General features: G+C 42.6%; 2 protein-coding genes across 4 annotated transcripts in view; one reads left to right on the top strand and one right to left on the bottom strand.

The window, feature by feature from the left end:
• The first annotated feature begins 1,516 nt into the window (after positions 1-1,516).
• On the top strand, positions 1,517-10,151 carry cenpv (centromere protein V). Its single transcript, XM_055873479.1, has 5 exons — positions 1,517-1,903; positions 2,003-2,107; positions 9,421-9,490; positions 9,616-9,730; positions 9,891-10,151. The coding sequence occupies exons 2-5, from the start codon at positions 2,016-2,018 to the stop codon at positions 10,013-10,015; spliced, it is 402 nt and encodes a 133-aa protein (XP_055729454.1). The 5' UTR covers positions 1,517-1,903; positions 2,003-2,015; the 3' UTR covers positions 10,016-10,151.
• Positions 10,152-11,203: 1,052 nt separating this feature from the next.
• Positions 11,204-22,076, bottom strand: part of pigl (phosphatidylinositol glycan anchor biosynthesis, class L) — a 28,581-nt gene continuing 17,708 nt past the window's right edge. The window contains exons 4-8 of one of the 3 annotated variants that reach the window (XM_055873462.1): positions 18,983-19,050; positions 17,364-17,395; positions 15,244-15,377; positions 14,397-14,573; positions 11,204-12,273 (exon numbers count right to left, since the gene is read on the bottom strand). In XM_055873462.1, coding sequence (XP_055729437.1) covers positions 14,445-14,573; positions 15,244-15,377; positions 17,364-17,395; positions 18,983-19,050 — 363 coding nt within the window. In that variant the 3' untranslated portion in view covers positions 11,204-12,273; positions 14,397-14,444. Of the gene's footprint in view, positions 14,574-15,243; positions 15,378-17,363; positions 17,396-18,982; positions 19,051-22,076 lie in introns of all 3 variants that reach the window. The other 2 variants (XM_055873470.1, XM_055873458.1) reach the window with 2 other exon arrangements.

Genomic DNA, 22,076 nt, shown 5'->3' with positions numbered 1-22,076 from the left:
ATTCTGTTAAAGGTCCCCAAAGCACACACATCCCCGGGTTGCTCCTCTTTTCAGTTCGCTGCAAGTAGCGACTGGAACGAGCTGCAAAAAACACAAACTGAACAGTTTTATCTCCTAATTCAAAGACTCAATCATGGACACTCTTACTGACAGTTGTGACTGCTTCACTTGATGTATTGTTGTCTCTACCTTCTTGCCTTTGTGTTGTCTGTACCCAATAATGTTTGTATCATGTTTTGTGCTGCTACCATGTTGTGCTGCTGCCATATTGTGTCGCTACCATGTTGTTGTCATGTTGTGTTGCTACCATGCTGTGTTATGTGTTGCTGCCATGCTATGTTGTTGTCTTAGGTCTCTCTTTATGTAGTGTTGTGGGGTCTCTCTTGTCGTGATGTGTGTTTTGTCCTATATTTTTCTTTTTAATCCCAGCCCCCGTCCCCGCAGGAGGCCTTTTGCCTTTTGGTAGGCCGTTATTGTAAATAAGAATTTGTTCTTAACTGACTTGCCTAGTTAAATAAAGGTTAAATGCTAGAGTCCTTCTGTTTTATTTCAAGAAGAGGCACAGACTGGTGTCATAATGACCAAGCAGTTATTTTCAGTTATTTTTAGGCACACTGTTTTGGCAGTATGAAGGTATCTGTGACATGTCCATACAGAGCACCGTCCAGACACTTTAGCTAGAATATACAGTACATGTTAACTTATATTTGTGACATAATCAAATTCAAGCATTTTCATTTAATGTGAACAGTCAGTGTTTTGAGCAGCTGAGGGCCAAGTTTGATATTCCTCTGCCTTCCAGGGAATCAATAACTGGCCAACAGTATATTGAGGGTAAGGAGTGGCTTGGTTTATCTGGTCTGTCATTTAGGTCAGTCACAATATTCTCATACGGATACACAGCAGCACTGTGGACTGTTGGTTCTTCATGTGACTCAATCCCAACGCGTGATCGCCACGTCACTCTTTCCTCAAGACCAGTTGAGCTGAACTGGAATGTGTTTGTGCAAGCCTGCTGTACTTTGCAACCCAGTCTGGCTGTTTGTAATTATGGGAGGGAGGACAACTTTTCATGCAAAACATGTTCCATAAGTCTATGTTGAGTACTGTATGTAAAGAACTGCTTCATGTAAATTATTGTTTTACAAAATATGAGAAACGATTGACTAGGGATCTCACAACAGACAGACGTGGATATACTTTTATTGTGTACAATAGTAACCACAGCCCTTTTTGGATAACTTTCTTATAACCCTCTACTCAATTATGTAATCATCCCTATTAATTAGAAATGTATTGTTCTTTATTCATGCGATAATCCAATCAAATGTTGTGGTGAATAGCATACAATATAATTAAATTAAACTTGTTTGAGTGTTTGTCAACTGTTACCAAGCTACTAATGAGCTTTGTATACAGTATCAGTGTTTTGGGACAGCATGATTCAGCATGTAATGTGGGAGGGTTATGGATACAGAAGGTGGCATCACTGGCAGACTCTACGTGATTCCACGTAAGCAAGGGAAGTTGTTTCGCAATAATGCCGCGTTCAAAACCGGAAGCTCGGAACTGGTAACTCGGAAATCTTTGACCTCCGACTTCAGTGCGTTAAAAACAACTGGGAACTCGGTAAAAACGAGCGCCTACTTTGAAAAACGATTTGACCGGTCATCCAACTCAGAATTCAACTCGGGAACTCGGGCCTCTTTCTAGAGCTCTGACTTTCCGACCTGAAGATCACTGATCATGATTTGATCTCATATTTCTCTGAGTTCCCAGTTGTTTTGAACGCGGCGTAACCTTGATAAGCGACGCGTCACTATCTTGGTTGGTGGAATATTTAACGGAATACAATACACTGGAATTCGCTTTCCATTCCATTGAAACGTTGCACGGGAAAACGGTGCGTATACCCCGAAAACAAAGCCTCTGTCAGTTTTGAAAAGAAGCATGAAGTAATGCCTCACGAACAGTCTAAATAGGTTGTGTTGTCTTTACACAGGGTGGGACTGGGAATGGATCACGTGAAGCACACAGGCGCATGCCATTGTGGGGCTGTCAGATTCGAAGTCTGGAATTCCCCAGACCTTCTTGTTTTCGATTGCGAGTATGCCGGTTCTTTATCACATTCCAGTAGCCTAATTACTTGACATACCTAACACAAAGATAATCTAATATTTTCACATTGAGCCACTACAGAATGGTTTAATAAACACTGTACATATAGGCCTTCCTTTTATTATATATGTGTAACAGGGTTTTATTGGTGATTCCCCTTGCCACTTTATTGTTAAGCCAATGGGTTTTTGGTTTTAGTTTTGTCTTGCCGTCACCTACTCAACATGGCATCTTATTGGCTGGTTTGCGTAGCTTGCTTACGAGGGAGGATGTTTCATTAGAATCGTCCCAGTGAACAAGCACCAAACCAGCGGTAAGTTGTTGGTTGCAAAGCACTGTGCATCATAAGTGATTTTTTTACTCCCAAGTGATGATTTAAGTGTACAATTTATATACATTTGTTTGTAAATGTTATTCGAACATCACACATAAGATGCAATGTTTTTTGGAGAATATTGGTTGTGCATTTTGGTTGTAAAGAATTCCCGCCAGTACTAGCTAGCAACTTACTGTGTCTGGTGGGGGGGGTTCATATATTTTGTACAGTGCGTGAGTGCAGAGTTGGATGGTGAGCCGTGCATTGCATGACGTGCAATTTTGTGCTGTTCCTACCAGGTACATTGTTAAAGATATTATATTGTATATTGTAATTGTATTATTATGGTAACTACATGGCCCAGTGAACAAGCACCAAACCAGCGTGCGTGAGTGCAGAGTTGGATGGTGAGCCGTGCATTGCATGACGTGCAATTTTGTGCTGTTCCTACCAGGTACATTGTTAAAGAATAAATCTCCATGACGGGTGCTACATGTTGGAATTCGTGTCGAGGATTGATTGTACACAACGCAAGAAGAGTACTGTTACAGTGGTGCCGTGACCGTTCTTCTGGATCGGATCATCCTTCGCTGGATTTCCATCTCAGAACTTCGCCGTGGTTGCCGTTGAAGAACCAGATAAGACGTTGCTGGTGCAGTATAGTGCGATATCGCATTTCGCCACAAGAGGGCGCCATCAACGTTTTATTATCGAAATTGATGATTTCTCTGGCTGAGACACTTCACAGATAAACGATATAACTTTTGTGTTACTTGTTTATTTGAAATTCTAATGTATATCTGATATGAGTAGGGTGAGTTTTACCTGTGTACTAGATATAGGTTAGATTTTGACGTGAGGTTAAAGAAAGAAATATATATATGCATTTTTTTTGCTAGTTACATTTTTATTAGTGTGTTGATTTCCCATTGTTAAAATGGAAGGTGTTGGGAGAGGTAGGGGTTTCCTGTCATTTAATCTGTCACCATCTGTTGGTAGGGGTTCAGGCAAAATTCCAGTTGCTTCTACACCTATGCCTAAACTGGAGGGTTTTGGGAGTTTTGATGATAGTGTACCCATGGAAACGCCCAAGGATGTGTATGATGTGTATCAAAGTCCTCTTGAGCCCAGCAGTTCAAGGTCAACACCAAGGTCAATACTGGTAGGGAGGACAGTAGCTCTATTGCGGGGGGATGGGTGGCTCCCTGTTAGAGTGATAAACCCTTCTCAGAAGACAGTGACTTTGAGACGAAACGCCACTCTAGCCGATGTCTTTCCTTGCATGGCTCTAGAGGACTTTGACTGTTCGTGTGTGAATGATGATTCATCAGCAGCTTTGCAGCAGCAAGTGCAGAGAACGGCTGATATACTCACTGACTGCCAAGATGACTTGACACTGACTGATGACGGTTCCAGCCAACTTCACGATACTGACGGACCTGACAGTTCAAGCGAGCCTGAGGTCTTACGTGACTTAGGTTTGACTGATATTGATGTCAACTCCTGTCAAGCGTCTCCTGCTGGTAAGAAGAAACTCATCCAGCTCATAGCTGAGTACCAGTCTATTTTTTCCAGGCACAAGTTGGATTGTGGAAAAGCTTCCGGATGTCTTCACCGCATTCAACTGAGTGATGAGAAACCCTTTCGAATGCCCTACCGACGCCTTTCACCAAATCATTATGAGAAACTCAAACAAGCATTGAATGAGATGGAAGAACGTGAAATCATAAGGAAGTCTAGTAGTGAGTTCGCCTCTCCCCTTGTCCTTGTATGGCTGACGCACTGGCTGCTTTAGGTGGAAATGCCTTTTTCTCGACAATGGACCTTACCTCTGGCTACTACAATGTGGAAGTGCATGAGGATGACCGGAGATTCACAGCTTTTACGTCGCCATTTGGATTGTACGAATACAATCGTATGCCACAGGGGTTATGTAATAGTCCTGCAACCTTTATGAGGATGATGCTAAACATCTTTGGAGATCAGAACTTTCTTAGCCTGCTGTGTTACCTTGACGATGTCTTGGTCTATGCGCCCACTGAAGATCTGGCTTTACAGCGCCTGGAAATGGTTTTTGAGCGTCTCAAGGCTCACAACCTGAAGTTGGCGCCAAAAAAGTGTAACTTTCTGCAGAGGTCTGTGAAGTTTCTGGGGCATATCATTAGTGCGGATGGTGTAGCTACAGACCCTGAGAAGGTGAGGGCCATTACAGGAGTAACAGAAGCTGATCTAATGGAAGATGGCACTGACATTCCATCTCAGAAGAAATTGAGGTCATTCCTTGGGATGGTGGTGTATTATCAACAGTTCATTGAAGGTTGCTCGACCATTGCAAAGCCTCTCTTTGGATTGACTACTGGACACAAGGCTCCACGCTGGAAAAAGAAGCGACGCTCACCTGTCAGGAAGTTGACGGCTGCCGACTGGACAACAGAATGCAGACAGGCCTTATTCCAGCTAAAGCAAGCCTTACTGGACCAGGTTTTGTTGGCCCACCCCAACTTCGAAAAACCCTTTCTACTCTCGGTGGATGCGTCCAGCAATGGCTTAGGTGCTGTGCTGTCCCAGGTGCAGGAACAGGGAGCTACAGCGAGACCTATAGCCTTCGCGAGCAAGTCCCTCAGTTATGCGCAGTCGAGGTATCCTGCACACAGGCTCGAGTTCTTTGCCATGAAATGGGCTATCTGTGACAAGTTCCAGCACTGGCTACGGGGACAGCAGTTCACGGTATGGACAGATAATAATCCCTTGACATACATTCTGACCAAAGCAAAGCTTGATGCTTGTGAACAGAGATGGGTCGCCAAGCTGGCACCGTACGAGTTTGACATCAAGTACATCCCTGGAAAAAGAAATGTTGTTGCAGATGCTTTGAGCAGAGAGCCCTTCGTACGACCCAGTGCACTCCATCGCCTGACAAGGGTCCCGTACGAGACCTTACTAGCTGAAGCCGACGCTGTGCGCACAGACAGAGTGCAAGATGTGTTTCGCTGGTCCAGCCACCCCTTTGACAAAGCCTCTGACTCCAACGAAGTGGTCATTAGCTGTCAGGCTACTGTTGACCCATCTGGTGCTTTATCAAGACATGAAGTTGCAGCTGTTCTTCATTCACACAGGTGCTGGGGGGATGAAGTGGGCTCACATGCACTGCTGTTGCCACAGCTTCCACAGGCTGTTATGCCATCAGAGCAGACCGATGTCGATGTTCTGCCACACGACCGACTGATGAGTAAGCAGCGTGATGACAACGTGATCAGCAGAGTGATCTTCTTTGTGGAGAGGGGGAGAAGACCATCCCGGAGAGAGCGTTCCCATGAGACTGTTGAGGTTTTGTGTCTTCTCAGAAGTTGGGACAAGTTGACCATGAAGATGGGTGTACTGTATCGTGTTTCAAGGAATGTGGTTACAAAGAGGAAAACGTATCTGTATGTGGTTCCAGCCTCCATGAAAGCAATGGTGTTGAAGGGTGTCCATGATGAAGCTGGTCACCAGGGCCAACAGAGAACAGTCTACCTGACAAGACAGAGGTTCTTCTGGCATGGCCTGGAGAGGGAGGTAAAAGCATATGTGAAGTGCTGCAGGAGATGCGTCGTGAGCAAGACTCCTGAACCGGAAGCGAGAGCTCCTCTTGAGAGCATAATAACAACTGAGCCTCTTGAACTAGTGTGCATAGACTTCTGGTCTGCAGAAGATTCTTCAAACAAGTCCTTGGATGTGCTCGTTGTTACTGACCACTTTACCAAATTGGCTCATGCCTTCTTGTGTCCGAACCAGTCTGCTAAGTCAGTAGCTCATCAGTTGTGGAACAACTATTTCTGTGTCTACGGGATGCCTCGCCGTATACATTCAGACCAGGGAGCCAACTTCGAGAGCGCTTTAATAGCCGAACTGTTGAGTGTTGCAGGTGTTCAGAAGTCTCACACCACGCCGTACCATCCGATGGGGAACGGGTCCTGCGAAAGGATGAATAGGACGTTGGGAAACATGATCCGGGCCCTGCCAACGAGAGCAAAGCACAGATGGCCTCAGGCGCTGAAGTCCCTCACGTTTGCGTACAATTGTACAATCCACGAGACCACAGGCTTTGCCCCTTTCCTGCTAATGTTTGGGAGGACGCCAAGACTGCCTGTTGACATAGTCTTTGGCTCTGTCATAGAGAACCCAGAAGTTGTGGACTATGACCAGTTTGTTCAGTCTTTGAGGAGAGATCTGAAAGAAGCCATGAATACAGCACAGGCATCTGCAGCGAAGCAGTTGAAGAGGCATGCTGACCTTTATGACAGAAGAGTCAGAGGAGCACCAGTGGAGATTGGTGATCGAGTGTTGCTGGCTAACAAGGTGGAGCGGGGAAAGCGGAAGCTCGCTGACCGTTGGGAGGATACTGTCTACCTTGTCACTGGGTTGAATGCTGACAGCCACACTTTTAAGATTCAGAACAGCTCCACTGGACGGGAGAAGACGGTACATCGCAACCTGATAATGCCAGTCAACTTCCTTCCTCTTCCCCATGCTGCCGTTGATGAGGGAACAGACATGTCTGGTTTAACAGAGTCTGAGGGCATGAATGACAGCCTTATGGTCTCAGCTGCCATGGACACTGCAGTGGATGATGATGCTGAGTACAGAACGAGAGTGTGGGTGTCAGAATTGCCTTCTGAAGGAACAGGTGACACAAGCCTGGAGGGTGATGTGCGATCCTTGGATGCTCAGGATATTCCACCTTTGGATTCTGTGGAAGATATACTGCAGCTGGAAGTTCTGCCTCGGTCAGAGAGTCTTCAAGAATCTGACCGAGACCGTAACAGTGTAGTGAGTGAGCTAATTGACCAGTCTATTTACGATATCCGTACTGACCTACCAAACTCGGACCATTCCTTACCTGATCAGTTACAGACGGACTGTGTTGACAGTCCCACTATTGCAACAGTACACAACACTGTTACCCCTTATGCAGTTGAAGGTAGTCAGGGTCGTATTAGGTCAAGGGCAGGAAGACTATTTAAACCAGTGTCAAGACTGATTGAGATTATGAATCAGCAGACAGTTAGCTCTTGAAGGTTTAATATGTGAATAGAGGGTCAATGGTATTGGCATCTTTTATTTGTTTTGCTTTTACATCATTGTGACCATGATTAGAGGTTGCAAGATGGTAATGTGACGGATATGATCAACTCTCTTATGGTAGTTTATTTTATTACTTGGATGTTTTAAAGTCACTGAGTGTACTTAACATGTAACAGGCATGTTTACCTATGAGGGCTAAGGGGATTGATCAACCGCTTTTCACTCTAATTCTCAAGGAGAATAGTCTAATGACTGGAATATTTAGTGACTGATTTAAAGCAGGGTCTGCATCCTTGATATACACAGCTTTACCTTTTAGTTTCTCTATTAGGTAGTATAAAAATATATCAATTTTTTTTTTTTCCTCTGAGTTATTCTGTACATATGTTGAGTGTCTCTGTATCTGGTATGTTTGCACAGTGCCGTTTTGTATTTTTTTTATTATTTTTCTTTGCAAGTGGAATTCAGTAGGGGGGAGTGTAACAGGGTTTTATTGGTGATTCCCCTTGCCACTTTATTGTTAAGCCAATGGGTTTTTGGTTTTAGTTTTGTCTTGCCGTCACCTACTCAACATGGCATCTTATTGGCTGGTTTGCGTAGCTTGCTTACGAGGGAGGATGTTTCATTAGAATCGTCCCAGTGAACAAGCACCAAACCAGCGGTAAGTTGTTGGTTGCAAAGCACTGTGCATCATAAGTGATTTTTTTACTCCCAAGTGATGATTTAAGTGTACAATTTATATACATTTGTTTGTAAATGTTATTCGAACATCACACATAAGATGCAATGTTTTTTGGAGAATATTGGTTGTGCATTTTGGTTGTAAAGAATTCCCGCCAGTACTAGCTAGCAACTTACTGTGTCTGGTGGGGGGGGTTCATATATTTTGTACAGTGCGTGAGTGCAGAGTTGGATGGTGAGCCGTGCATTGCATGACGTGCAATTTTGTGCTGTTCCTACCAGGTACATTGTTAAAGATATTATATTGTATATTGTAATTGTATTATTATGGTAACTACATGGCCCAGTGAACAAGCACCAAACCAGCGTGCGTGAGTGCAGAGTTGGATGGTGAGCCGTGCATTGCATGACGTGCAATTTTGTGCTGTTCCTACCAGGTACATTGTTAAAGAATAAATCTCCATGACGGGTGCTACATGTTGGAATTCGTGTCGAGGATTGATTGTACACAACGCAAGAAGAGTACTGTTACATATGGAATAGATACCCCACTGGGCAAAAACGGTTTAAATCAACGTTGTTTCCAGGTCATTGCAACCACAGAATTCAATGTGATGACGTTGAATCAATGTGGAAAACTGAGTTGCCTTGTTCACGTGCTAGTCGGAACTAGATACTGAAATGTCCGACTTGCTAACTGGTTGTAGTTAACACATACCGTTTTCAACTAATAGCAAGTTGGACATGTCCTAGTTCCGACTAGCATGTGAATGCGGCAAGTGTCACCTAATAATCCCCAGTTTACAATTGGCTCATTCATCCCCCTCCTCTCCCCTGTAACTATTCCCCAGGTCGTTGCTGCAAATGAGAACGTGTTCTCAGTCAATTTACCTGGTAAAATAACGGATAAAAAAAAAAAAAAGTGGATTTGCAAAATGTCACCCAACCTTTAAACCTAAATCAAATGAAAGGGTGACCTTTTTGGTTGATTACACGTTGCATTCACGGTAGTTGACAACTCAACCAAATGTAAATAACAACTAGAAGTTGAACTGACGTCTGTGCCCTGTGGGACAGGTCTGACTGATAATGAGAAGAAACGTCTCAAATCACAAAGATGGAGAACTGACATGACTAGTTTGTTATATTGTTATTAACTGGACATAATATCATCACACTTTGTAATGAATGGGGGAAAAATGGAGAATGACAAAATTACTCACTCATGTTTCATTATCTAGTTGTAGTATTTGCACCAAGAAGCAGAACCATCATTTCATTGTGCCAAAAAATCAGTTTACCCTTTTACAGGTAAGACAATTTATAGAGGTTTCTAACAGATTCACTCGAAATGTATTTATATATGGTTCAGGTTAATTGCTAGTGAATCCGGCAATGAATTAATGTTTAACTTAGTTGATTTTCTTGTTTTACAGGGTGGGGATCATCTGACCACATATACATTCAATACACACGCTGCCAAGCACACATTCTGTAGGATCTGTGGAGTCCAGAGTTTCTACACCCCACGCTCCAATCCTGATGGATATGGTAAGGACGACCAGTATCAATCATGCATGTTGGCTTTTTCTTTATACTGACGTACCATGTAATATTTGTGGTTAAACAAGGAGGATGGGCTGTTGGAATGTGTCCCATGCATGAAAGTTAACAGACTGGTTTGTGTATGTGTGTGTTTGTTTTTCCCCAGGCGTTGCTCCTCACTGTCTGGACCCAGGTACTGTACTCAGTGTGACAGTAGAGAAGTTCTGTGGAAATAAGTGGGAGGAGAGCATGCAGAACCACCAGACTATCAAAGGCATGTCCAAGCCATAGATCCAAGCCTGTAGCAGACACACACAGCTGAGATAGAAACAAACAGTCCCATATTGTATTACTGAGCCAACTGTTTCTTAAAACAAATCAACTGAAATAAAAAGACCAAACCTACTCTGTTTGGTCACAACCAATATCTAAGTGTCTGTGTATTTCTTTCTGCAAGTTCACAATTCATTTCAAGTTTTCATTATGCAAAATGTTTTTTATATTGGTACTCTTTGATAGAGGCAGTGAAACCACAGTAGTTGAATGGGCCTACAGTGACAGAGCATGGCCCTCTGGTGACAAGAATGAAGAGAAGAGTATCAATATTTTGGGAAAGCATGATTCAGCATGCATGGTGAGAGTGGAGTCGAACATGGTTCCAGCAGAAGTTGGCAATGTAATGCAGAGCCATATTTAGAGCCATCTCATATTGCTCACAGGCAATAAGGGACTTTCTCTCTATCAACCGACAAACTACAGTAGTGCTTAAGGGATTTTAACTTACTGACATTTCTGATCATCGATTTCCAAAATATTTAATGGAATACACTGGAATTTGTTTTCAATTTCATTAAACGTTGCCATGGAAAAACGGTGCGTAGCAAAATGTCTTGTCTATGAACAGAATTAAACTCTTATTGAAGTTATGCCATGCCTCATGAACAGTCTAAATGTGTTGTGTTGCTTCACACAGGGTGGAACGAGTGAAGCACACAGGCGGATGCCATTGTGGGGCTGTCAGATTCGAAGTCTGGAATTCCCCAGACCTTCTGGTTTTCGACTGCGAGTATGATCTGCAACATTTCAACAGTGATTCATTACAGATACGGTTCACTGCTACAGCAATAGAAAGGGCAGGCTATAATCCTGAGACCTGGAATAAAAAATGTTTGGGATTATTAAAATTTTTACATTAGTGTTTGGGGTGAAAAAACAAAACAAAATGTCTAAAAATATAAATATTTTGTTGTAAGTGCAAAATTGCCCCCTGTAGTGGTCATTAGGACATAAATATGAAAAAATGTACATGGGTACAGTAGGTGAAATACATAGTTGTGGCATCCGGGTGTCCACTACATGATATTTCTTAATAAGCTCTTAATTAATGTGAAAAAATGATTACACAGTCCTGACGACTCCCTTCACTATTCCTGAGATATTCATTTCCTAGAAACAATGTGAATTTCCAACTCACAAAAGTTACAATTCATAATTACATTTATTTTCAAATGTCCATAAAATGTGCAATTGTTTTAAAGAACCAGCAATATAGGGTTGTCAAGGTCACACCCCCACACGTGAAATCATTGAAAAGCCCAGAATGTCCTCTTAAAGGGACAACAGTTCTTAATCTAGTGGCTTGTACGGCCTCAGAGATACTGACCAAGAACTGATGTCCACTAGAGAGGAAAAAATGAATTGCTGGGTCTTGGTAGGATAACAGAAAGAAAAACAATGCAAATCTGGGACCCCAATTTATAGTGATGGAGAATTGGAGATACAGGTTTGAGAATGAGCAAAAATAAAAAGGAAACTATGGGCTGTTCTGGCTCAGACAATGTTTACTTACTTCCTGCCCAAATGACAAAATCTCTGTAGATTAACTGTTTTGATTATTTTACAATCATATTTCTATTACGGAATTATAACTTACTATGTCCATCACAATATGACTCATTCTGGTTTCTTTAACTAGCTGTAGCATCTGCACCAAGAAGCAAAACCATCATTTCATTGTGCCAGAAAATCAGTTTACCCTTTTACAGGTAATACAACATTTTTACAGGGTGAAGTTTGGTAATAGCTCTACCAGGTTGGTCAGTTTGAATGTTAATTTGGTTAATTTCTTGTTTCAGGGTTTGGAGAATATTAACACATATACATTTAATACACATATTGGCAAGCACACATTTTGTAGTACCTGTGGAGTCCAGAGTTTCTTCACCCCACGTTCCAATCCAGATGGATATGGTAAGGACAACCAGTAAGAAACACAATAGAAGTCATGTATACCTTTGCTTATTATGTAAACCTAAAACATGTCTTGAATTGTTGTTTGTGGTAAAACGGTGACGATAGCAATGGGTTAAAGTGTCTCGCATGCATGAAACTGAACCAAAAGGTTTGTTTGTGTGTTGTTTCCACCCCAGGCATAGCTCCTCACTGTTTGGACCCAGGTACTATACGCAGTGTGACAGTAGAGAAGTTCTGTGGACAGAAGTATGAGGAGACCATGAAGAACCACCCGAATATCAGAGACTTGTCCAAGCCTGCAGCAGAAACACATACAGTTGAAGTCGGAAGTTTACATACACCTTAGCCAAATACATTTAAACTCAGTTTTTCACAATTCCTGACATTTAATCCAAGTAAAAATTCCCTGTCTTAGGTCAGTTAGGATCCTCACTTTATTTTAAGAATGTGAAATGTCAGAATAATAGTAGAGAGAATTATTTATTTATTTCATCACATTCCCAGTGGGTCAGAAGTTTACATACACTCAGTTAGTATTTGGTAGCATTGCCTTTAAATTGTTTAACTTAGGTCAAATGTTGTTTCGGGTAGCCTTCCACAAGCTTCCCACAATAAGTTGGGTGAATTTTGGCCCATTCCTCCTGACAGAGCTGGTGCAACTGTGTCAGGTCTGTAGGCCTCCTTGCTCGCACACACATTTTAAGTTCTTCCCACACATTTTCTGTAGGATTAAGGTCAGGGCTTTGTGATGGCCACTCCAATACCTTGACTTTGTTGTCCTTAAGCCATTTTGCCACAACTTTGGAAGTATGCTTGGTGTCATTGGAAGACCCATTTGCGACCAAGCTTTAACTTCCTGACTGATGTCTTGAGATGTTGCTTCAAAAATCCACAATTTTCCTTCCCCCAATGCCATCTATTTTGTGACGTGCACCAGTCCCTCCTGCAGCAAAGCACCACCACAACATGATGCTGTCACCCCCGTGCTTCACGATTGGGATGGTGTTCTTCAGCTTGCAAGCTTCCCCCTTTTTCCTCCAAACATAATGATGGTCATTATGGCCAACCAGTTCTATTTTTGTTTCATCAGACGAGGACATTTCTCCAAAAAGTACGATATTTGTCCCCATGTGCAGTTGCAAACCGTAGTCTGGCTTTTTTATGGCGGATTTTGAGCAGTGGCTTCTTCCTTGCTGAGCGGCCTTTCAGGTTATGTCGATATAGGACTTGTTTTACTGTGGATATAGATACCTTTGTACCTGTTTCCTCCAGCATCTTCACAAGGTCGTTTGCTGTGGTTCTGAGATTGATTTGCACTTTTTCGCACAAAAGTACATTCATCTCTAGGAGGCAGAACGCGTCGCCTTCCTGAGCGGTATGACGGCTGCGTGGTCCCATGGTGTTTATACTTGCGTACTATTGTTTGTACAGATGAACGTGGTACCTTCAGGCATTTGGGAATTGCTCCCAAGGATGAACCAGACTTGTGGAGGTCTACACATTTTCTTTCTGAGGTCTTGGCTGATTTCTTTTGATTTTCCCATAATGTCAAGCAAAGAGGCTCTGAGTTTGAAGGTAGGCCTTGAAATACATCCACAGGTACACCTCCAATTGACTCAAATTATGTCAATTAGCCTATCAGAAGCTTCTAAAGCCATGACATCATTTTCTGGAATTTTCCAAGCTGTTTAAAAGCACAGTCAACTTTGTGTATGTAAACTTCTGACCCACTGGAATTGTGATACAGTGAACTATAAGTGAAATAATCTGTATGTAAACAATTGTTGGAAAAATGACTTGTGTCATGCACAAAGTAGATGTCCTAACCGACTTGCCAAAACTAGTTTGTATATAATACATTTGTGGAGTGGTTGAAAAACGAGTTTGAATGACTCCAACCTAAGTGTATGTAAACTTCCAACATCAACTGTAGCTGAGATCAAACACAGTCCTTTATTGTATTATAACTGAGATACATTCTTATTCTAAAATCAAATGAACTTTTTTGGTTCATTAACAATTTGAACTTTTGTTCTAGCTTTTGTACATCATTTCCAAAAATATAAAGGACCCTGTTTGGTTACAATCAATGTCTATGTATTCACATTTTACTTACATTTGGCAAATTCACTATTCATTTACAGTGTCAGTATATGTCAACATTTTTACAGTAAACTGAGAATAGTGTATTAACGATCATAAGTAAGCTGTTCCCAACTAACAATGTTGGAAATGAGTGGAAGAGAAACTTTAATAATGTATTTCCTTCAACAACAAAAAGTTTGAAAAATATAATATCTACATTCAATCAATAGGTAGCAATAGGTATGTCTGAATATATCAGTGCTATGAGATCAATATGTCAGATGAGGCAAAACATAAAAAGATGCGCAAACTGATTACAGTAAGATTAACAAACCCAAGTAACAGTGTTCTCAGAAGATTAAATCAGGAACCTCATTTTTCACTAATAGATCTTCAGATTCTTTGGTCCTTGATCAATAACTTGGAATGTGTTGATAATCATGTAGCGTGAAAACCAAATGTAGAGGTAACGAAACCACAGGAGCTGAGTACGGTGACAGAGCATGGCCCTCTGGTGAATAAAGAGGAGGAGGAGTCTATTAGACTTGAGAAAGATCTATCAGCGTTAGAGAAAATTGTCAGACACCCCTCGCTGGACATCAGTCATTACAGACAGAGTGAGGCATGTATAAAAATAGCGTTGGGATTTTCATCCGCAAGTGTATAAGGTGATCCCTAAGTCCTCGCTCTTTCTTATTAAAAGTGAATTGACTGGTACTGGCACTGTGTTCATGTAATATATTTCCCTATAAATATTGATGCATGGTAAAAACATGAATTTCTCCAGAAGTTCAAATCAATCTGTATGTCTGATGTCCAGCGAGGGGTGTCTGACAATGTTCTCTAACGCTGATATAGCATATTTCACTATAAATATTGATCTATGTACACAGTGCCAGTACCAGTCAATTCAGGTGTTGAGACCTCATTTCACTTTCATAGAGAAAGAGAGAGCGAGGACTTTCACTGTGTGTACACCGAGCTTAGGGATCGTCTTATACACTTGCGGATGTAAATCCCAATGCTGTTTTTATACATTCCTCACCCTAACTGTACATCTACTAGGCTATTACATGTATTAATGACGTTTGTCCCATAATAATAGAGGAAAAGATGTTAGTGGAACTGCCGTAACATTTGTCTATTTCAAGCCTGATAGTATAGGCTGATGACAGGCTCACCTTAGCTTGAACGTAGCCCTTTGAGCCTATGACGCAGCAGAGATCTGATGGGAGGAGCCAGCTGATAGGCAGCTCCAGGAAGGAGAGGTACTTCCTGAGAACACCAATGGTCGACAGAGAGAGGAGACTGCAGTCTGTGGGAGAATGGAGAATCCTAGCCTAGTTAGGGTACCTTCTGTGCAATTTACATCTCACCCAGAATGTCAATGAAAAACAGAGATAATTTACAGGGTTACATGACATAAATGTAGTATAATTAGTGTGTTGAAGTCTTGGAGACAAAGATATGGAAAGACAAGCCATATTTCGAGTGGAGGAAAATATGACCAGACAGGAAATTGAGCTACTAGCAAAGAGTTACTGTGGGTTAGTACAGTCATATTGCCTCATGTTTTTGGGAGACTTGGATATCTACAGTAAATGGTTCATTGGGCAAAAGAGGCTTTGGGTAAGCTGGTGAAAATGAGAGGGGATTATAGTATGCAACTGTGTGAACAGGCTTTAGAATCACATTGAGGTTTATCTTCCTCTCAACACTGAATGCAGAGTACCAATGTGATTGCACACTCATGTACATAAAGATCTTGGTGTAGCATGTTTACAGCTAATCAACTATTGTGATAGAAACCACCCCTCTCTCAACAATGCCCATCACTGGATAAAATGGTCCTGGCTGAAATCTAATCAACAGGTTGATCTCACATCCTACTGTAATCCTACACATCCTACTGATCTCACATCCTCTCGTCTGCTCTAGATCATGGGAAAGGAGGACAGGGTACAGAGTGTTAAATTGTCTTGTTTGTTTCCTCCTTTAGATCAGGACAGTGCCACTCTAAAAGGTATCATAACGTCACTTAAAACATGCAATATTTTCTAGTGTGAGCCATGTGGCACAGTAATATCATTATCTAGTATAACAGTAACTTCTTCATTTACAATATCAAGATTTTCTCTTAATTGTAAACAGAGGGCTGATATAAATACTAAGTGTGCCAGTCTCTCTTGACTAAGAGTTGAGGAGAGACTGACTGCATCCCTTCTTTTTATAAGAAACATTCTGTTGAAAATCCCAAATTGTTTGCAGTCAAATTACACACAGTTATCCCACCAGACATGCCCCCAGAGGTCTTTTCACAGTCCCCAAAACCAGAACAAATTCAAGAAAGGGTACAGTATTATATAGAGCCCTAATTGCATGGAACTTCCTTCCATCTCATATTGCTAAGATAAACAGCAAACCTGGTTTAAAAAAACAGATAAAGCAACACCTCGCGGCACAACGAGTCTCCCTTATTTGACCTAGATAGTTTGTGTGTATGCATTGATATGTAGGCTACGTGTGCCTTAATAAAAAAAAAAAAGGTAGTTCTGTCTTTGAGCTGTTCTTGCCTATTGAAGTTCTGTATTATGTCATTCTGTATTATGTTTCATGTTTTGTGTGGACCCCAGGAAGAGTAACTGCTGCTTTTGCAAAAGAAAATGGGGATCCTGATAAAATACCAATAGCAATATAGACAGCAGGGGTCAAGGGTTTGAATATTATGTAAGAGGAAGGTTTAGAGCAGAGTTCAGGGGGGGAGGCAGAGGGAGTTAACTAGGGAGAAAAACATGAGAGATGGAGAGTGAGAGAGATCTGCCAAGCTGCTACATTAAGAGGGTTTAAAAGTTTGACCCTGGGCTGGCCTGAGGGGTGCAACACTTTAGGAAGAGCTGGGACGATGTGGCTCCACTATCTTACAAAGGCCAAAGCCATGATGAGTTGGAGTCTAACAGAGGAGGGAGGGTGTTGTTAATGGGAATAGATTCACATCCAGCCGGGAGAAAGGAACAAATGGTGACCGTGATAAAGAGGAGTGACTTTGACTTTCAGTTAAAGCACTGGGTGATAGTTTGTTGTGTTCCTAATTCTTCGAAGCTGACTGAGAAGTGCAAGTGACACACACAAATTTCAACACTAGATGGCGGTCTTTGCCAAGACTCCAGTTCCAACTACACTGCTTTAGGATAACCTCTCTTCTTGTCCTGAGTTTATACCTTACCATGCTGATAATGACTATCCGAATATAGGTATTTGAGAAGTGCTTGGTCAACTAAAAATGTAAAGGTTAAATACTCGCCATCTGGTATGTTGCCAACGGAAGCCAGGTAGCTGTTGGTAGAGACAAGCAAAAAAACAACATCAACACAGTAGTTATTGGAGGCCTAAGCACACACAAACTTTGACTTGCAAGAAAATCCTATAGATAGGCCTACTTGCTTTCCCCCCAGAGACAAATAGTTACGTACAATTTGGAAAGTGAACTAATTACACTGCCAAAGTTCAGGACAGTGAAAAAGTTTGTGGGTGTGAACCATACACAACCTTATCAGGACAAAGTATGGTCCTTCCAGCCATATTAGACCCAACGGTTCAGTTTCTCTGGCTACAGCTCAAATGGCTAAAAGGTGAACAGCTTAAGCCTTCACAAGGGGAAGCGGCAAGGCAGCAAAGTAACCTGTCAAAATGTTAGGAATAGGATTATATGCAATAGGGAATAGTTGTCTCCTCAATTATTGATGATGGTGAGACAGTAATAGCAGCTGCAACAACCTGTTGATGTGTTCTAATGAATTGTCATGTGGTTCATGATAACTTATGAGTGGATTATGGTCTCTGGATCTTCCATGTCACATTCCACATTCGCTACAGTAACTCTCCCTCTCCTCTCACATCACAGTCTGAACACTAGAGGACATTTCACTTCTCCTCTTTCCTGTTCAGTACAAGCTCTCACTGGAGACTTACACCAAGGTAACAAAACACTGATGGCTTTATACATTTACTTGCACAATCTTTTTTTTATTTTTTATATATAAAATGGTGCGTATCACTTGTGCGTTTAAGTCTAATGGGAATCATGGGATATGATCTGGACAACACAACACACTTATCCTCCCCTACTAGAGATGAGGTCTGGGTGTTGGAGGAGAGCCAGGGAGGCTTAGCTCAGAGGAAGAGACCAAGCAGGCAGCACTAGTCAATGAACACACCTGTTCTGTTCACTCACTGTACTACACTGTAGTGTAGCTACATATCACAATAACCTCGGAAGGAACTCAGAACCAAATATCTTGTGCGCACAGGCCAGTTCCTCGATTTGTAACATTTATTCCAGTCTATCATGAGAGACTGTGATATGACCAAACACAAAAACATGAATTTCATTTTATTTCACAACAGTCTGATGCAACTGTTGGACTGGTGTCCTATTCAGTTCTCCAGACCAGAGCGATCCTCCTCTCCTCCCTACTCTTCTCATCTAGTTCTCCACCCTCCTTTCTTCAGGACGTGATTTCCTGTGGGTTTCTGAGAGCAGGGCCATCTGCAGATCCATTGGTGGAGTGTGGGTTTGGACGACCTCTCAACTATGCAACAGAGGAATCATGCAAAACAGTGTGTGTGTTTTTGAATGCTTGTGTGTTTGTTTGTTTGTAGGGGAGTGGGGAGGTTGGGATCTTTAGTATGTGGTGTATGTATGTTTTATAATAATGAAGTATAGGAATGTAGCCTACAAGGCTGTTTTCTTGTCCAGGTTCTGGATCTGTGGACAATATGTGTTTCCTATGGTACATCCCTTGGGACGACGTGCTTTCCACAAACGGATCAAAAACGGCATATTAAAATACAATAAAATCTAAAAGGACACACACGTGTCAGCCTTACAATGATGGACAGTTTTTAAAGTCTTGTTCGTACCTGACAGCCTTGTAGATGGCAGTGTGATTGCTATGGCCACTCACTCCCCTTCCATCGAAGGTCAGCACCTGAAACAACAACAATATTCATTTGAAGATAGTTATTTCATGTTATGGCATAAAGTATCAAATATCAATGTGAAATGTTGGCTATACGCCAAAGAAAGAGATGCATGTTCACTGTCTGGTTAATGGAGGCGTGTCTTGAATGTCGGTGTCTCTGCCTGCCTCCCAAATGGCACTCTATTCCCTATATAGTGCAGAGTACTATGGGCCCTGGTCAAAAGTTGTGCGCTAGAATAGGGTGCCATCTGGGACTCACACTGACAGCAGAATGCAGCTTGGCAGGAGACAACTGATATTTAAGAGCCTTTTTCTGCCTGCATGCCTGTTCACCAGAGAACCAAGGGAAGATGGGGAAAGGGAAAAGGGGGAGCAAGCAGGTCAAAGGGAAAGAAAAACAACTTGACTAAAGACAGCAGTTTTTGAGTGAGGCAGAGGATAAATGTACCATGATTGTGCCCCTGAAACCTAACATAAAGGTGGACACCACACACATTCTAACCTAGAGCAGAGTCATCTCTTGCCATTTACTGGCCTGAGGGAGACATTTTACATCTGCCAGAGTTTACTTGGAGGCAAAAAATGATTACACGTACAAACACCAGTTTCTGGAAATATTAGTTGTTGCCAAACCGAACAGATAATAAAAATGGGTTCCAAGGATATCTGCTTCAACTCTTTTTTTGCTTGTTCTAGGTTTAGACTTACATGCTAAAAACTGTAACAGCAGTAAACCAATAGGAATAGGTTATATTATGGGAAAGGTAGAATACTTTATATTTCTGCAGTCTCTTTTATTATTTAGTTCATCTTTGTGCATGATCCTTAACAGCTGGCAAGTGTCTTCATTGACATTTTCAACCTCTCCCTGACCCAGTCTGCAATACCTACATGTTTCAAGCAGACCACCATAGTCTCTGTGCCCAAGAACGCCAAGGTAACCTGTCTAAATGACTACCGCCCCGTAGCACTCACATCTGTAGCCATGAAATGCTTTGAAAGGCTGGTCATGGCTCACATCAACACCATCATCCCAGACACCCTGGATCCACTCCAACTCGCATACCTCACCAACAGATGCACAGATGACGCAATCTCTATTGCACTCCACACTGCCCTTTCCCACCTGGACAAAGGGAACACCTACCTGAGAATGTTGTTCATTGACCACAGCTCAGTGTTCAATGCCATAGTGCCCTCCAAGCTCATCACTAAGCTAAAGACCCTGGGACTGAACACCTCCCTCTGCAACTAGAACCTTGGACTTCCTGATGGGCCGCACCTCAGGTGGTGAGGGTAGGCAACAACACATCCGCCACGCTGACCCTCAACACAGGGGCCCCTCAGTGGTGCATGCTTAGTCCCCTTCTGTACTCTCTGTTCACCCACGACTGGCTACGCACAATGCCAACACCATCATTAAGTTTGCCAACAACAGTGGTGGTAGGCCGGATCACCGACAACGATGAGACCTGACAGAGATCTGACAGTGTGGTGCAAGGACAACAACCTCTCCCTCAAAGTGAGCAAGACAAAGGGCAGAGCACACCCCCATTCACGTCGAATGGGCTGTAGTGCAGCAAGTCGAGAGCTTCAAGTTCCTTGGTGTCCACATCACTAAGGACCCATCATGGTCCAAACATACCAAGACAGTCGTGAAGAGGGCACGACAACGCCTATTCCCCTTCAGGAAGCTGAAAAGACTTGGCTTGGGTCCTCAGATCCTCCAAAAGTTCTGCGACTGTCCCCATACGAGAACCCTTTTTGGTTCCAGGTAGAACCCGTTTTGGTTCCAGGTAGATTCATTTTGGATTGCATGTAGAACTCCCTGTGGAAAGGGTTCTACCTGGAACCAAAAGGGTTATACATGGAACCAAAATAAGTTCTTCAAAAGGTTTCTGCTATGGGGACAGGAACCCTTTCTGGTTTTAGATAGCACTTTTTCCCCCCTAAGAGTGTATACCAGGCGGTGTCAGAGGAAGGTCCAAAAAATCGTCAAAGACCCCAGCCACCCAAGTCATAGACTGTTCTCTCTGCTACCCCACGGCAAGCAGCACCGGAGCTCCAAGTCTGGGACCAAAAGGTTCCTTAACATCTTCTACCCCCAAGCCATAAGACTGCTGAACAGTTCCCGGACTATTTACATTGATCCCCTTATTTAATTCTTATTATTTTGCACTGACTCTCTTGCACAGGCTCAATGTACACTTACTGGACTCAAACCATACACTCACACAATTAATTGGAGTCTACCTGTGGTAAATTCAATTGATTTGACATGATTTGGAAAGGCACACACCTGTCTATATAAGGTCCCACAGTTGAAATGGAATGTCAGAGCAAAAACCATGAGGTCGAAGGAATTGTCTGTAGAGCTCCGAGACAGGGAATGTCTGCAAAAAAAATACTGCAGCTTTGAAGGTCCCCAAGAACACAGTGGCCTCCATCATTCTTAAATGGAAGAAGTTTGGAACCACAAAGACTCTTCCTAGAGCTGGCCGCCCGGCCAAACTGAGCAATCGGGGGAGAAAGGCCTTGGTCAGGGAAGTGACCAAGAACCTGAAGGTCACTCTGACAGAGCTCTAAAATTCCTCTGTGGAGATGGGAGAACCTTCCAGAAGGACAAACATCTCTGCAGCATTCCACCATTCAGGCCTTTATGGTAGAGTGACCAGATGGAAGCCACTCCTCAGTAAAAGGCAGATGCCAGCCTGCTTTGAGTTTGCCAAAAGGCACCTAAGGACACCCAGACTATGAGAAACAAGATTATCTGGTCTGATGAAACCAAGATTGAACTCTTTGGCCTGAATGCCAAGCGTCACGTCTGGAGGAAACCTGGCACCATCCCTACGGTGAAGCATGATGGCAGCACCATGCTGTGGGGATGTTTTTCAGCGGCATCTCTCTGGAGAGACCTGAAAATAGCTGTGCAGCAACGCTCCCCATCCAACCTGACAGAGCTAGAGAGGATCTGCAGAGAAGAATGGGAGAAACTCCCCAAATACAGGTGTGCCAAGCTTATAGCATCATAC

This window comes from Salvelinus fontinalis, chromosome 2, assembly GCF_029448725.1.
Source record: "Salvelinus fontinalis isolate EN_2023a chromosome 2, ASM2944872v1, whole genome shotgun sequence".
NCBI lineage: Eukaryota > Metazoa > Chordata > Actinopteri > Salmoniformes > Salmonidae > Salvelinus > Salvelinus fontinalis.
Note: the sequence above shows the minus strand (reverse complement) of the source record. Positions and strands in the feature narration are given on the sequence as shown.

Bases quoted from the DNA above. Each gene is read 5' to 3' on its own strand.
- cenpv (XM_055873479.1), top strand. From the start codon at position 2,016: ATGGATCACGTGAAGCACACAGGCGCATGCCATTGTGGGGCTGTCAGA. The intron at 2,108-9,420 runs GTATGCCGGTTC...TTCATTATCTAG, and splicing joins CTTCTTGTTTTCGATTGCGA to TTGTAGTATTTGCACCAAGA. The intron at 9,491-9,615 runs GTAAGACAATTT...CTTGTTTTACAG, and splicing joins ATCAGTTTACCCTTTTACAG to GGTGGGGATCATCTGACCAC.